Source organism: Nanorana parkeri, unplaced genomic scaffold (assembly GCF_000935625.1).
Source record: "Nanorana parkeri isolate BGI_ZX_2015 unplaced genomic scaffold, ASM93562v1 scaffold304, whole genome shotgun sequence".
Taxonomy (NCBI): domain Eukaryota; kingdom Metazoa; phylum Chordata; class Amphibia; order Anura; family Dicroglossidae; genus Nanorana; species Nanorana parkeri.
In genome coordinates, this window is record NW_017306572.1 from 1,376,265 (window position 1) to 1,394,040 (window position 17,776).

Consider the following 17,776-nt stretch of genomic DNA (forward strand, 5'->3'; position numbering starts at 1 on the left):
CAAAAAGTGTCTACAAATGCAACAGGTGATCAAGTGACAATGTGATATTTACAAACTACATCTGCTCCATTTTTGTGTTCAGACGTTGCAAATGAACACCCTCATTTGACCCTTACTTCTAAAAATAGAAGGAACTACACAATAAGAGCATGTTTTTGTTGTTATAAATGCTAGAGTATATATCATATTTTGTTTTTCTTTTTTAGGATCTAGTTGTAATGGGAGCTCCGGGATCCTATTACTGGACTGGAACAGTTAAAGTATTGAACATCACTGACAACACATACTTCAAGCTGAATGATCAACATGTCACTGCTAAACGCTACACATACTTAGGCAAGTGCCGTAGTCCCTTTCCTGTTAAACAGAAATGTGTTTTCTCCGGATTAAATCCTCATTTATATCTTCACTAGATGCGAAAGACAGCAAAAGCTTGGGCAGATGAAATACCTTAAAGGCCAACAGAACTTTTCATATAACTGTCCATTAATCGGTTTCCCCCCATCCCCTGAGTGCATCCCATCAGCTGAAATAGTTACTTTTCTCCTTGAGCTAGCGATTTGTGCTGTGTAGCCCTGAATTGTTGTAGAGGCTGTGCAGCCTCTACAACAATTAGAGTTTTCCTCCTAGTGTACTCTGTGGGTCTATTCATTCCTGTGGGTAAGCTCTACACTAGGTATCACTGGATCAAGGAGAAAGGGAAGTATTTGGTCTGATGAGCTGTGGGAGAATTGGTTAAAGGACAAGTGTACCAAAGTTAGATTTGTCCTTTGAAGGAAACCGTTCCCGTAAGAAGCATTGAAGCTGATATTACTGATGTTTTTATTCTTTAAATGCTAGTTGACTAGCAATCATCCTGAGCCTTTGACTTTTAGTCATATAACCAGAACATTTAAAGCAAGCAGACAACAACTTCTGACTTGACACAGAGGGCGGGAATTTATCATAACTGGAGCAGACAAAATCTGGAGCATGACAACCAATAAGCTTCTTTCTTTCATTTTCAAATCTTAACTGAACAAACTGAAGAGAGAAGCTGATTGGTTGCCATGGGCAACTGCTCCAGATACTGTCTGCTCCAGTTTTGATAAATTTCCCCCTCTGTCTTTCCTGGTATGCATACGTGTTCCAGATGGGTGCCTCACAAAGTATTAAACCAAGAGGGTAAGCATAACAGCCAAGCAACTAGTGTTTTCAGATGACGGTCAGAAACATCAGCTCTTGTATTTCTCTTAGCCAAGGTTTACTATTATAAATAAGGGTTTTGATATATGAATATAGTAAACTTCCTAGACAAATAAAGATGGTTTTTCTTATGCATGTCTGGGAAATCAGGGCCCATTTCACACGTGTGATAGGATCTCTTGCAGACCAGTTATTCTCTTTCTGCTTTGTTGTTAGTGAGCCCGGGCCAGAGAGGGAGCAATTTCATTAAGATAAGTGGAAGCCTCTCCTTTGTGATTCTGCTGCTAGCTTTGTGCCACCAGCAGAAGAATCTCCCATGTGACATCAGCCTAAATATTTATGTTTAGCATGATTCCTCACTAAAAGTCCATTCACTACATTAGTAATGTACATGTTTGGTGGACATACATGTTTGTTTATTTTAGTCTAATGCAAAAAGAAGTGAATGTAAAGTCATGTGTTTTGTCTTTATACTACTTTTGCAATGCATTCAGATGCAGTTTGCTTTGCATTGTGACAAATGTTTTCTTTTTGTTTATCTGTAGGGTATGCAGTCACAGCTGGTCATTTCATTCATCCTACCACTGTAGACGTAGTAGCCGGAGCTCCCCAAGATAGAGGTATCGGAAAGGTGAGGGTTCCGTTGCTGTGGGACATGTGACATAGAGCTAGCAGCTTCAATTCCACAGCCAATATGAACAAAGCCTCTTAATTTCCTTTGCAGCAGTTGAGATAAAATTAGCCTATTGTTTATGAGGTAATGCAAAGTTGGATATAAGCCAGTCTTGCTAAACTGACAATAACCCCTAGTTTTTGTATTTAAAGGGATTTTGGGAGGTTATTATCACCATAGACTGAATGTTAATACATTTGTTTATGGTTCTCCAAAGCAATAAAGAATACCTTAACCTTTATAAAAAAAAGAGCAGAGCCTGAGGCTCTACTTTATACATATAACCATTTAAAATGTATAGTTTGTTATACTCATTAACAAGACAGCATATAGGACTATCAACAAATAAATGTTCAAATTCAGAGAGGTTGAATTTACAGAGTCTCTTAGTTGGCCATTCCTTCTCACCCAGTGACTTGCCATTATTGTCCTCTTATACAAATTAAAAAAGTGACTTATGTTAGGCACAATATCTGTAATATGATGTCAGCAGATGATGTGTCAGGAAAAGGTGTAAACTGTGATACAACATCTTTTCCTCCTTAGTGGTACAAGGCCCAGCATGTTTCACTGTGGGGGGCAAGAAGGTCAAGTTGAAAGCAGTGATTCATGCTTCAGCGTCATAGGTGTAAGAAAATAGAATATCAAGGCAAAGGGGGACTAACTCATTTTTCAGATAAGCTAAATAACTTAGCTTGATAAAATGACCTAAGAGTAGTTAACATACAGTAAGCAGCTTGTAGAAAATACGGCCACCACCAAAAAATGTTGTTAGGTTTAAAGAACATGTATACAAAACTATAGTGTTAATTTGTCTCAGCAGTATCAGTCAAGAACATGTGTGTTTAAACCGTTCATTCCTAACCCACGCTTATTTGTTATTACCATTATAGCTCAACCTATGTGAATCTTCATTTAAAGTATAACTCCATATTTGTTGTAACAATTACAATCCCTCTGGGTGTACAATCTCTGTTGCAAGAGATTTACTAAACTTTGTGGCAGATTCCAACCTTTTTCTGTTCTGAAAAAAAAACTGTTTGTTCCACCATGTCCTTTCCATTCAAGATTGATCCCTGAATGGGAGGGTCTGAGTTCATTATAACCACCAGGTGCACTTTCAGTGTTCTAATGAGGAAAGTGGCAGTGTCTGCATTCCTTTAAAAGTAGTTAACCCTTAGGGGGTATCTCACCAAAAAGGACATTTCTTTTAAACGAGAGTCTACAAAGACATGATAGTGATAACCTAATTCACCCTAAACCCAAACTGCACATTTGTGTCCGTCCGTATAGTGCATGGGTAGCCAAACTCCGGCCCTCCAGCTGTGGTGGAACTACAAATCCCATGAGGCATTGCAAGATTATCACAGACATGACTCCCGGATGGGATTTGTAGTTTCGCCACAGCTGGAGGGCCGGAGTTTGGCTACTCCTGCTATAGTGTTATTTGGATATATCTTGTTTCTGGCACCCTAAAAGTAACCAGTTTCTGCTGAACACTGATTTTTTTTCTTTAGTTTTGAATGGATGTAGTCTTTCAAGTTTGCATGTGAAAGAGTGTGGGAATGTAAGAATATGTTTCATGTGTTTGTTGCAGTCTAGGGCTGGCCACACAATGTTAGAATTGGCTGAAATTGTTACAGTAGGTAGCCCACCCTGCTGACTTGACAAAAGTTGGGCGGCTCAAGCTGTCAGCATACAGTAGCCACTGTGGGAAATTTTTCCATCGAAGTTATTTAGTGTGAAAGGTGGAATCTATTAGATTTCTTTCGTTTAGCCCTCAGGCTAAGCAAAAAAACTATTAGTGTATAGCCAATTAGCATCTCTGCTGGGTATACTTGTACAAACATCCTGTTCTGCAGACTACAAAATGACAGACAGAGGTTAAACATGTCTACTTTAACAAAATTATTTTTTCTAGGGCTGCCTTCCCAGTCAGAAAGATGTCTTGCTTGGGTGGTTACTGCTACTGGGAAAGGAAGATCCTCTCCATTAGGAACACATTCCCATTAGGCACACAACCAGATATGCCAAAAATAACAGAATAAAATATGAATGAATGGCTCTATAAAAGATAAAATAACAAAGCCAGCTTATGCTGCAATAGTCAACTTTAACCCATTAGTGACACAGCTTCAGAAATGTTTTCCGCTTCTGGGGACAGGAGCAATTTTGCCCTTTTTGCTGTGTGTTTGTTTAGCCATAATTTCCATCTTCCTCACCTACACATATTATATACCGCTTTTTAAAGGACCAAATGGGCTTTATTTTGATGTCACACATGCATATATAAATTCTTATTTTTTTAATAAGAAAATACAAACAAATTAAAAATAAAACACATTTTTCACAGCTTTGGCAATAATAATGTGTACATAAAAAGTTTAGCTAACAGAAAGTAATTCATAATACACTTTTTTATTTGTGCTGATTTATAGGGCAAATCATAAGTCTGGGATTTCAATTAATTTGGACAGAATACAAGGAGTGAAATACAATTTTAGTGTGGAACAGTTTTAGACTGTGGTATGTTTTTCTCCTATCTTTCATAGCCTCCTAGGCACTACATTTTCCTTATTTTTTTCTATTAAACATATTTTTAAAAAACTTACTTTTTTTAAACTTTTTCCTTTTTTTAATGTTGTTTATTTTTTATTTTTAAATCGCTTTTTTGTTTAAACTAGGGGGCACTAAGGGGTTATTTTGCTATTTGCAGTGGTTTTAAAACTTAGTATTTCAGAGGAGAATACAGTATTCTCCTCAGAGATACTTTGTACCACTTTTGTAACACAGCTGGCTAGCTGTTTACAGCCCACACAGTGAGCAGCTGCCAGCTGTGTGACTGTCACGGCTCTGCGATCACAGCGATCAGCTCTCGCTCTGATCACAGGACTGTGACCACCTAATCTGCTGTTGAGGGTCTGCCTCAGACCCCGAGGAACTCATCAACAGCAGTAACTCAATGAGCTGCTGGTCCCTTTACCAGATGTACCTTTACCAGATGTCCCGATTGACCGAATTATCACGTCATTGGTCATTAACGAACTGAACGACTGTTACGGGATAATTCCATCATCGTTCGGCAAGTGGTTAATTCAGAGATTTTACTTGCAATACTTTTTTTCTGCCACTAGATTTCCACAGTTTAGTGGCAAGTGTCATTTAACCCATTTTCCAAGTCATCCTGGGCCCGCCCTAGTCTGTGACTGGACACTAAATAGAGAAGAAGCACAGTGATGAGCTCATATCTCTGGCACTTTGCTTTCTTTTCCTATCAACATTCATCTTGTCAGCTCATAAACTGATTGACTGCTTATACGACTTCTTCTTCTCACACTCCAGCTCTGCTGTACAGGGATTGCAAGAGACTGGTACTAGGTAAAATTCAGGTTCTTACAGTGTATGAATTTAAATATACTGTTAATGATTTACTAATGATTACACAGCTGCATAAATTTGTCTTTTATATCTGCCTAAAGTTCAGCTTTTACACACAAATGAACATCTTGGCACTGTCTTGATACTGTTTCATGAAACACTCAGATCATTTCAATTCTATTGCTGATTCCATTAGAGCAAATATACAGTCAGAACCATTAGGGTAGGAAAACATATTCCTTTTCAGTAAGAATATGTCCTCTGGAAGTAAATTCCCTTGATTAATAAAGGTAATGTGTTTTGCCAGCAGACCATTGTATGAAGGAGAAAGATGTACATAAGCCAACACAATATGCATAAAAAATGTTATGAATGTGAACCCTGCTAAGAGTGCAAAGAACCATCTCCAGAAATTCAGGGTAGCTGACTGATCCACTCCATATAACTCCTAGTGCTTCTTTAAATTTAATAAACCATACCATATGACAAATAAAGCTTAGAAAGCCCTAAAGAGCAACAGAAAAAAGTTTGCTTTGGACCATAAAATGCATAATTTATGATCAAATGCACTGCATGAAGTACTGAGGAAACTCTGCTGTCTGTATCATTACTGGATCTTAGTCCACAGGGCTGTGTTATTAGAAGAATTTAGCCCACAGCACACATATACATTTTAATGCAGACTTTGCATTAACCCATAGCCACAGAACAAGACTTATATTTCCATGATGTGACTATTGTGAACTAAAATGTGTTTGCTGTATGTTACTTCATTGTCTCCTTCACCATTACACTTTGAAATGTCCTGATAATTGTAGTGGCATGGGTTACCTTACCTATTGATTTTGTTTGGCTGTCATACAAAATGTTTTCATGCATTTTTCAATAGAAACTTATGCTACAGTTTCAATACAAATTTAAGCATGTGTGAATTTCTCCTCAGGTTCTTTGGTCCTCCATATTTTCCACATTTGTTTACTGTCCTGGGCACATGACCATGACATCTTGCACAGACCTAATTTTTTAGATACAAATACATTTTTAATAGGCCTCATCTAAAAAAAAAACGTTTGATATATTGTGAGGATTATCACAATATTGCTCAGAATGACAGATACCAGGAATCTATAAAGAGATGAAGAGTCTTTATCCCATGTTCAAGAATGTTACTAAAGGCAGCCATACACAGTTCAAACTTTGCCCAATTACTGCTGAATTGGCCAAGGAGTACCTTGAGGCTTTCAAGCGGCATAAATTACGCATCTGATTCCTTGACTACCCATCACATTTTTGGAGCCCTAAGGTGCCAGGACAGTAGAAACAGCTACAAAATTACCCCATTTTGGAAAGCAGACGCCATGCCTCTTATTTAATAAAAGGCATGGTAAGTTTTTTGATGATTTAGTTTTTTTGCCACAAGTTTTGAGAAACTGAAGATAGAAGAAAACATTTTTTTTCCTTCTTTATTTTCTAAAAATTCGTGGCAAAAAATGAAATCATCACAAAATTCACAATGCATCTTATTGAATACATTGAAGTGTCTGCTTTCCAAAATGGGGTCATTTTGTGGGTGTTTCTACTGTCCTGGCACTTTAGGGCCTCCACAAATGCAATAGGTAATGAGGGAATTAGATGCATAATTTATGCCCCTTGAAAGCATCAAGGTACTCCTTGGCCAATTCAGCAGTAATTGGGCAAAATTTGAGCTGTGTATGGCTGCCTTTAGTAATGTGCTCCTTGGATTTTAGGCCCTTCTATGTGGCTAGGCTGCTAACAAGTCTCACATGCATGGTATCCCCATACTGAGGAGGAGTAGCAGAATGTGTTTTTGGGTGTAATTCTAAGAATGCCTATGCTGTGTGTTAGATAAAGTATACCTTAGTAATTGACAACTTTGTGTAGAGAACATTTATTTTTTTCTACACAAAGTTGTCAATTATGACACTAAATGACACTGATGACACTGAATGGCACTGCCAATACTGTAATCACACTAATGGCACAGTGAATCCCACTGTGGATTACTGATGAGACTGTAAAATGCACTGACACTGTGAAATCGCACTGATGACACTGTGGATCACTTATGAGACTGTACAATGCACTGACACTGTGAAATCGCACTGATGACACTGTGGATCACTGATGAGACTGTACAATGCACTGATGCTGTGAAATCGCACTGATGATACTGTGGATCACTGATGAGGCTGTACAATGCACTGACACTGTGAAATTGCACTGATGACACTGCGGATCACAATGATGAGACTGCAAAATTGCATTGAACACTGAAATCACTGATCTGCAGCAGAGTGAACTCTATCACTTTAATTCTTACTGTGGACGATTTCTGGGAAGTTCTCTATCTCCTCTCTCACATCCAAATGGTGTTTGAGAGAGGAGATGGAGACAAGGCTGCAAACCGCAGCCATTGTTTACACTTTTGAAAGCTGCAATTTGTCACAGCTAGATCACAAAGTATAGAGCCGATTTCACTAGCTCTATACCTTGTTTTGGAAACAGCACTGTCCAATGGACAGTGCATGCACAGTTATCCCACTTGTGCGCATGCGGAGTGCGCGTGCGAGCGGGGGGGGAGGGGAAGGACGTTTAAAGATGCCCACTCACATCTACAAGGCTCCCGTTTTCCTATGTTCGGCGGACGGGAGGTAGTTAAATTGGTGGGTAAAGTTCATAGTTACATAGTATTTGAGGTTGAATAAAGACCATCAAGTCCAACCTAATGCGTGTATTCATTTATGGTTGAGCTGGTGTGTGTGTGTGTATGAATCCATGTGTGATTTTGCTCTTAGGAGTACCTGTACCCCTGTATGTTATGGTCTCCAAGGAAATCGTCCAAGAGTTTCTTGAATTATTCCACACTCTTAGCTGAAATCATTGCCTGTGGCAGTGAGTTCCAGACCCTAACCGCTCTAACTGAGAAGAACCCCTTGCGCCCTGTGTGCTGAAATTTTTTCTCCACCAATTTTTGGTGGTGGCCTCTAGTTTTTGTTATGCAGTTAGCCGGAAAGAGTTTGTTAATAATGTTGCTGTCACCATTGAACATTTTATCAAGAGAATCATGTCCCCTCTTAATCTCCTTACTTCCAAAGAGAACATATTTAATTTTAACAGCCTTGTCTCATAGCTCTGGTCCTCCAACCCCTTAATGAGTTAGGTTGCCCTCCGTTCCTCTTAAAATACATAAGGAGGATTGATTCTACAATCCCTTTCTTGCCAAATACCATACATGTTGTCCAGTTCTAATTTACATCCAAAGTTAAGTTTATAGCAGTAATTCATATGGTTTGGTATGTTTCTATGTAACACAAAATAGCAGAATAAACAGATCTGAGTTACACCATGTTCATGTGATTTAGACTTATGTAAGGTCATGTACAGTATACTCTACATATCTGTAATTCTTTTCCTTTTCTAAGTAAGCAGTGTAAAAGATTAGGTTAACAGTGCAGACAGTGTGAATAAAGATTTATCACATTAACTTTATGAACTTTCTAACATGATCTAAGTTTGACTAATCTAATGCTCCTACTTCTAATCCATTCACTGCCTTAGGCAGCTGTGTAATACCACACATTTTCCACATGGTATTATTACTGCAAAGCAATAGGTTTGCGTTAATGTCCCCTCCACGGCATCACATACTCTTCTTTCGTTTTCCTTTCTGACACTCCGCTAAACCACCTCGAGTGAAGAAAATACCCAGTATTCATGAATATGGAGGGGCATGCGAGCCACTCTTCTTCCTCTTGTGTGATAGTGTTGATGCTTGGTGAGTGAAGGAAAGGGAAATATACAGTATGCTGCTGGGGAGGAAGTGAACATCTTACATTAGCTATATTAGGTATTTATCATATCAGGTCTTTTACTGTGCACTGTTTACATGAGGTGTCTCTAATCTTAGATCAGATCATGACCAGATCTGTGGTATTAAGCCTAACTCCAGCTGTCTATGTCCTACTGACCTGCTGTTCTAAATAAATGTGATTTTTTTTTTTTTTACTGTGTCTGTGACCATCAGAAAACTGTACCACCACACCCAGTTCTTTTGACTAAACAGGGAGTGAAGGTGAATTTCCCAAAAGGGACAAAAAACATTAGAAACCCACCAGAGACTGCAACTCTTCCTTCCTCTGTACAAAACTAAAAAGAAAAGTTTTGACTTGGCTTTAAAACTGTTCACAGATGTTTGTAAGTAATTTACCAAAGAGTGAGTGTATGCTTATAGCTACAAGGAAGGGTAGGAGGGTGAGAAGGAGATCCCCAACTTATGTTGGATAGAAAGAACAGTGACTGTCTGAAAACAAATCCAACATGAATGCTTTATTATTCCCCCAAATTGTCTGCCAGAGACTTTCTGCCCACAGACATGTGACTGTTTCCTTATTCAGGCATGTCAGGCCAGGCAACAATCGCTGTATATGTATAGGTGATTTAATAAAGCTGCATTATGTTATACATTTTTATATTTTCTTTTCCTGCATAGGTCTATATTTTCAAGACAGAAAAACGATTACTTGAGAAGAAATTTTATGTTTCTGGGAAAAAGGTTAGTCATCTGTTTGCAGTATTTCTGTTCTGATATGATTTCCTTTTCCTCCCAAGTACTTGCCACTTCTTGGATTTCATTTACACGTTGACTAGTTTAGTGTTACAGTATAGGTTAACTTGTATTTTTTTGAAACTGTTCTTTGTGGCACTAGGATAATTAAGTTAGCCACATGATGACCATTTTTTTACATCAAATTTAACACAAATGTGGGCAATATTCAAGATTTGTCTTTGTTCAGTGAAGCATGTTTCAGGTCCAGTTGCAAAAACATCTGCGAGTAAGTCCAAATCAGATAAGGTTTATTGTCACATGTAGGGGGGAGTAGCTTAAAAGCCAAAGGGCATCTGAAGATTATAAAGGTTTAATAGTCTCTGCATATAAAGATTAAAATCAAACTTTAACATTATTGGTTGATAGCAATTAATTAATTTGCCCCTCCTATCAGATTGTAAGATCTCACAAGCAGGGGCCTCCTAACCCTGTAGTACAGAATTGTAAATTGTATTGTAACTGTACTGTCTCCCGCTTTTTGTAAAGCGCTGCACAAACTGTTGGTGCTATATAAATCCTGAATGATAATAATAATGAGCATACTTCATATCTATCCAGGCATGTAACATCAAAGTCATGTGCAACAGGTGTTTTCTTCGAGATAAGCCTCGCAAGGTGCTGCCTGGATGTTGGTCCACCTGGTAGCTCCTGATGTCTGGTGCTGTCCTCCACACTTTTCCAGACCTTCTTAAACTTGTTTGCTAAGTTATAAAAAATATTTTTGCCTTGACAGAACTAATAAATGCCTGATGCTGTTATAAAATGGTGATGAGGTAATTCTGTTGTAATCATCTATAATTTCCCTGCACATTTTCCCCCTTTGGTCAGTTCTGATCACCTACCCATATTAATCCATCCACTTTAGCCAGCAATAATACAGATGAAAGGTGTTCAAGATGTGACATTCCTTAAAGTGTCTTTTACCTGATTAGACCTGTAGAGACACTAATCTCTACAAGAAATGTATTCCTTTCTATCCTACGTATCAAAAGGCTATGTCCCTTCCTTTCCTTTACCGGGACCCATAGGCAAGGTAAGCTTTGATATAAATTAGGGATGCACCAATATATCGGCTGCCGAAACATATCGGCTGAAAATTGCACTTTTGGCATAATGCTGAAAGTGCAATTTTCCTGCCGATACATTGGCGCATCCATTTTTTCTCTACTCCACGCTGGGTGCTTCTCTGTGTCCCAGTGGGGAGGAGAGAAACTGTGATAGCCTGCTGAGCGCTGCGAGCGGCCGGCGTCTCTCCTCCCACACGGCTCAGCCGCCTATCACAGTCCGGCAGAGCAGTGTGTGTCAGTGGAGACAGGCCACGCTGTCACAGCGTATCAGAGAAATAATTAAAAAAAAAAAAGTTTATAAAAATAAAATATAAAATAATTGAAAAAATTAAAATAAAAAACAATTTTGGTATCGGTTTCGGCCTGACAATTTTTTTTATTTCGGTTTTAAAATTTCCATTTCGGTGGACCTCTACTATAGATCGGAGAAATGTTCCCAACCAGGGGAAGGAATTAACTAGACAATCAATTGGAGAAAGCCTCTAAACATTCACTCAGCTTAATTTAGGCACACACACACACGGACTCACACTCTAGTTAAAATATAAAATGAGATGAATTCAGTACTTCTCAGTCTGGCCCAGCTGGTAGCATTCATTTGCATGCAGCTCTAGGTTTCTTTTACCATGTTGTGGGCAGTTTTAGGTTTTCATTCCTCTTGGAAATCCCTCATTTAACAACCACGAGCAACACAAAACTAATCTTTTCTAGGCATCACCTTAAACATCATCTGCCCTTCTCAACTTCTTTCCTTTTCAGCTTTTTTCCTAGGAAGTATCTGAGACCTTTTTTTCAGATATGCACTGTTGTAGGGAAACACATAGGTAGTTAAAATGTACACAAATACACATGCTTCCTATTTAACCACTTAAATAACCGCAACTAGCTTTTCATTTAAAAACAATCATTAATCAATATTTCTCCTTGTTTTGACTTTAAAATAGCAAAAGACACATTTTCTTTGCAGCAAGGATCCTGTACCCTATTTATGTGCACATGAAAGCATTCAGAGTAACCTGTCCCGCATAGGCAGATAAGGTACTAGATGCCAATTTGGCCAAATGCCCAGAACTGGAGACTATTTTATATAGGAAAATTTCATTTGGAAGCCAGAGATGGCATTTTCTAGCATAGGCTAAGCATGAACATGAATATTTTTGCATAGCTTCTAACTCATCCAGATTTTGCAGCAGTCACCCAAAATTGCTTATCCTTTTTGCTATTCCCTGAACTAACAGGAAATCTTCATGTCTGGCTTTCTTTGCTAGTGGGCTATTTATTGTCTCAGTGATTGTTCATTTAAAATATGGATCATAGTGTAGCCTAGAGGGAGTCATAATACACACCCACCAGTAAAGTTAAACTGAGTACTGATCACTTGATATAATTAGATCACCAGATTTTGGCTCCCCACAGGCACAGTCCTGCAGGTCAGAGCAATTAGGATAGTTCTCCATGGATTCATAGCTGTTGATCACTGGTTGAAGCATTTTTCCCATTCCACAGATTTCAGTTTCTTCCTCTGCTCACCTGTAAGACTGCTTTAAGACGGTCATTGGTTAAAATTTTCCCCAAATCATTGCCTCCCAAGTGAGTAATAAGAACATTGGGCATAGGGCACACATAAAGATGTCCAGACAGCTGATCAAGTAGATTATTCCTTGTTTACCACTCCAGAAAATATGAACCTTTTCAGGAGAGGATGTTAGATTTCTGATGTAATTCCTCCTTAATGCTCTCTTGTAAGCTTAATAAATATAGAAGTGTTCAATTATCTAGATTATTTTCTTTAAACCCCTCATTTAAATGTGTAGAAAAATATAGATGATCATTACTGAATCACCTTGTCACCATTTTGTAACAGAAGTACCCATTTTTTAGTTCTAGAATGGTATAAGATATTTTTTAACTTAGTAAACATGTTTGAGAAGGCCCGGACAAATCTGGGGGGTGGGGGGGAACGTGCCTTAAGACATCTTAAGGCACATCGCCAAAGACAATGTCAGGCATCAAGAGCTACCAGGTGGACCAACGTCCAGCCAGCACTCTGCCAGTCTTATCTCGTAGAGCACATATGATGTACAGGCAGTTCCCATTTTGGCAAGTTGCTGTGTCTAGGCTACTTGAGCAGAGTTTTATGTTATATATGATGTAGCCTAAGGTCTAACTCCAGACCATTTTTTTTTATTCAAATAAAAATGACTCGACCCTATCCTTGCACTACACAAAGTATTAATGCTTGTTTAGTGTAGGAGAAGAGAAATAAGCAGCTATATTTGTCTTATTCCTTGCTTCCTCAAGATTTCTTTGCAATGCAGGATTAGCAGTTAGGCTTTGTACATGAAAACAGTGAGGGCCCTCCCACATCCTGAAGTGGAGGAGAGGGTGAGCTGTGGGGGAACAAGGAATAAAGTAAGCATAGCTGCTTATTTCTTTACCCCAAGACAAAATAAGCATTTAACCAGTGTTTGCTAAGGTCTGTATTCCTGTCTTTGTCCACATTGGGGAGATTCTTCCTCACTTTATGCTGGGGAGGAAGCTGATCAAGTACGATCTGTGCTTTACTAGCTTTACTGAGGTTCACATGTGGCATTTGGGGTTTGTGAGCTTGCAAGTTCCCTGTGTGATAGCAATACAGTAATAAACAGTTTTAAAAAGTAAAGTTAAATAAATTAAACATAAAAACACCAACCAAAATTTTGAATGTCCCCTGCCGCCACATACATGTACTAATATGCCACTGGATCCATGATAAAAAAAAAAATTGAACTTCCAGATGACTCTGCCTGCCACATTTCTTTGCCCAGTTTCCATAGCAGCCAATTGATAGGCCTGAGCACTGACTCATGGGTTTAACCATGTAGTGCCCATTCACACTGCATAAATGCTGGTTTTGTTTAGGGACATAACAATAAGCATCAGATAGGAATAAGCATCAATGCTCACCTTATTATTTGCTCCTGCAGGCTTCCTCAGAACGGTAGGACAGGTCTCCTGAAGCTGCTTTTCTTTGGCACCCTGCCAGTCACAGGGTCTCGTTGCATTTAACCTATGCAGTGCTGGAGGGTGGAAGTGTTCAGCTTTAATCTTTTCAAGTTTTAATATTGTGTAAGGGCCCATTCACATTGTTTTCTAACAGATGGTAACACAAGGGCAATGAAAAATCAACGGGTGTGAATGGGACAGTTCACACCGGTGTGTTGCATTGCTGTTTTGTTGCACTGAAAAAAAGTAGAGCATGCTCTACTTTTTTGCAGTGTAAAGTGGCAAAAATGTAAGTTAACGCGATGCATCTCATTGCAAGTATTACAATAAAGTATTACCATGTTACATACTTCAGGTGACATGGACATGTATGGACCAAGTATGGGCATGTTACCTCACATAAAGCTTGTCCAAAAAAAAAAAGTTTAAAAAACACGATGGAATGCAATGGATCACACGGAAATTGGAAGGTACAATCGCAGGTCAACTGACCCTCCATGGACCTGCAAGTACTTTCTGATTTTGGTGTGAATGCGCCCTAAAGTCCTTTTCTAGGGGGCATTGGTGATAGATCAGGCAGTATATGTTTTTTAGCCTAACAGTTAATCTGTACTGAGCTCAGGTTATTTTCACTTCAACTTCCTATGTCGGACTTTTATAAACTGGAAAAAAAAAAAAAAGCAGGCAAGACTTTGTGGGTACTTTAAAATAAAAAGCAATTATTTCTCAGGTCTTAAATAGACTTTAAACATCTGTTCCTATTTGTTAGCTTTCTCTGCGTGTAATTTAGTGTTTAAAGTGAATACATTTTCACTGGACTAACTAGTAAATCATCCATATTCAGCTCTGCAAATTAGCTATTGGCTAACTATAACATGTACAGTAAAACTTAAACTAAACTTAAGGTGAAGAGAGCATTTTATGTTTTAGTAATTAGCTGTGCAACATCTAGTACATGCAGCACAACACAGAATGAAGAAGTAATCATGGCGTTATATCAAACAATCATTGCATTGTGAGCTTTTCCTAGTAATAAGTGTTCCCATTCATGGTAGTCTGTAATGATTGTTAGCACAGATTCCCTCATTGCTAATATGTTTGAATTATATAACAATGTATATGATTGACTACAGACATACTTACACAAGAAAGTAGAAGAGGTAATTTGGATGAATCTCTTACAGACAAAATCTAAAGTAAATTAATCCACTAGTTATTTAGCACTACATTAAGCAATCTGTGGCTGTTGTCAGATAGTAGTTCAGAATCAAATTCGTTTGTCTCACACTAGTTATTTTCTTTTCTTTTCTTTATGTTGTTCAAGGCAGAAAGAAATTTACTTGCCACTATAAAAGCTACATATCAGAGGATTGCCTCTACCTATAGCTTTATGGGTGAGAACATTTGCTTTGAACTTTGCAGCTCAATGCAAAGTGAAGCACATTTTGGCTGATCCAATAAATATATAAATGGATATTGAGATTGACATGGATTTGAGACACTTCTGATAACAAAGTCATATAAAAAGTGAGTACAATCGAGTACAGCCTTTCCCAACTAGGGTTCCAGAAGTTACTAGGCGTTCCTTGAGCAGTGAGCAATTTCTGCCTCTCAGATAAGTAACCACTGACACCAATGAGCTTTTTAGCTATCTGTGAGCAGGGCATTCTTCCCACTGATCACCACAATGTACAATGAATTGTAGATCTTGTAATTATTGTCAGGGGTACCCTGAGACCTGAAAGTTATATCAAGGCTTCCTCTGTGTTAAGAAGGGCTAAGGAAGGCTGTTATATAATGTAGCTACCTTAAACAATCTATGGATGTAGCAAGTAGCATTGTTCTCACTTACAGCTGAACTCCACACTATAAGGCTCCATTCACACCTGATCGGCTCTCCGCGCGTATTTGCCTGTACGGATGTATGGAGCCGCTCTAAACACAAAATACAATGCACTTTAATGCGCATTGTTCAGACCATTGCTGATTTAGCCGCGCGATATTGCACAAAACAGAGATTTGCATTCAAGTCTATGGAAGCTGTTCACACCTGTGCGATTTGTCACGCGGTAGAAATCGCCTGTCGCCCAAAGAGGTGCAGGAGCTATTTTCGGGCGGTTGTCATGCGGTTTGGGTCCCATATACATCTCCATGCACTGAAAACCATGCAACAACTGCACGGTTTTCAAAGCAAAATCGCAAAAAAAAACCGCACGAAAACAGCTCACCAGCACAATCGCCTAGTGGTGAACCTAGCCTGAATGCTGACAAATTTCAGTACTGATGGGTCAAAACTTGGCTTTTCGGCAATCATCTTAACATAATTCACTGTTGTTAACTTAGTATTAAGTCTTTGGTTAACTATAAAAATTTAAACCAATTGTATGTATCTTTTGTAATACCAAATTGAATGTATCTGGGGTGTTTGCGCATCACAAGGATATTCAAGGAAGGATCTAAAAGGATTTTCTTGAATGCTACTGCATAATTCTGTGCTAATGTGATAATACAGTTTACACACAGCAGAAAAGTAGAAGTTTAATTTTTTTTTCTGGTTCAGACCTGTTTAACATGGACCTGCCAAAGGAGCATACAAGTACAAAAATTCAAACCTCTACTATTTTCTAATGGGTAGAGGTGAAAATGATAACAACTATATTGCTACCATACTATTGTGAATGCAAATAGTGCTTAATGTAATTCTTCCTTGAAAATACCCATATTATGATCTTTAGTTAAAAAAATTATTTAGAGTTCTACCGAAAGTAAACCAAAATCCAGCATACATATGTGTGTGCAGAGTTTTCTCTAATTGATAGTACTTTAGGCAGTCTGAATACACATAAGATAAAATACTAAGGAAATAATAAATAAATAAAAAACAGTAAATAAAATATCACAAGATGTAACATCTTGCTCTGTAGTGCTTCTTTTCTGTTGTTTTGGATAAAGTAGGGAATGGGTGTAACTTTAATTGGTGTTTTGTGGACTGCCCTGCATGTCCTTTCATGTCACTTGGACAGGAAGTGAGGGGAAATCTCTCCAACATGGACAAAGATAGCATTAAAAGCGCTGGGCATGATAGACTATGATTGGCGCTTTAGAGGAATGGGAAGTCTTGCACAGCACATCTGATTGTGGCGAATTGCATTTAAAATAAACTTTTATGCCATACCGTGTAAAGTTTATTAGGTGCATAAACCATGATCTTGACTGTCTTGTGCCATCTCAATACTACATCTTACTGTTCATACCCTTCAACTTGAGCAAATATTTGGCGCATTTCATAAATCAGTGTTCCCTCTACAAAATAGGTGCCGCACCATCAATAGTTTATCAAGACCACTGTATCTAGAAGACCGAGGGAGGGTTATGTCAATACAGAAAATGAGGAGTTAAGTAAGGTCAATGACAGCAATGACCTTCTTAACTCCATCCAAAAGTAAGGAAAAGCTGTTTTGGCTTGCGTTCTACTATGTCATAATAAGGGCATTTCTAATACCTTACTTTTACCTTATATATTATTTAATAGAACTCTCAAAATGCAGAATTCACTTACAGTGTACATTAAAACATAACAGAGTTACATTTTCTAAAAGATGTCAACTGAACTTAATGCACAATAACTTGTTTTTATGGGCGGAAATACTGAATGCTTTGTTATGGCTCAACTTGGTTGCAGATGGGCTCTTACTTTGGCTCCTCCTTATGTGCAGTTGATCTCAATGCTGATGGCCTATCAGACCTCTTGGTGGGGGCACCCATGTTCTCAGAGGTGATGGATGAAGGACAAGTGACTGTTTACATCAACAGAGGAAATGTAAGTATGCCTTATGTCATAAAATAAAAACTGTCATAAAA

The 17,776-nt window shown here is 38.4% G+C and overlaps 1 protein-coding gene across 1 annotated transcript in view; it reads left to right on the plus strand.

Moving 5' to 3' along the window:
• Nucleotides 1-17,776, plus strand: part of ITGA9 (integrin subunit alpha 9) — a gene marked incomplete at its 3' end in the record, with an annotated part of 105,192 nt that overhangs the window by 64,168 nt on the left and 23,248 nt on the right. Inside the window, exons 6-9 of the mRNA XM_018557797.1 lie at nucleotides 207-336; nucleotides 1,731-1,816; nucleotides 9,747-9,809; nucleotides 17,598-17,735. Of these exons, the coding sequence (XP_018413299.1) occupies nucleotides 207-336; nucleotides 1,731-1,816; nucleotides 9,747-9,809; nucleotides 17,598-17,735 (417 nt within the window). The remainder of the gene's footprint in view (nucleotides 1-206; nucleotides 337-1,730; nucleotides 1,817-9,746; nucleotides 9,810-17,597; nucleotides 17,736-17,776) is intronic.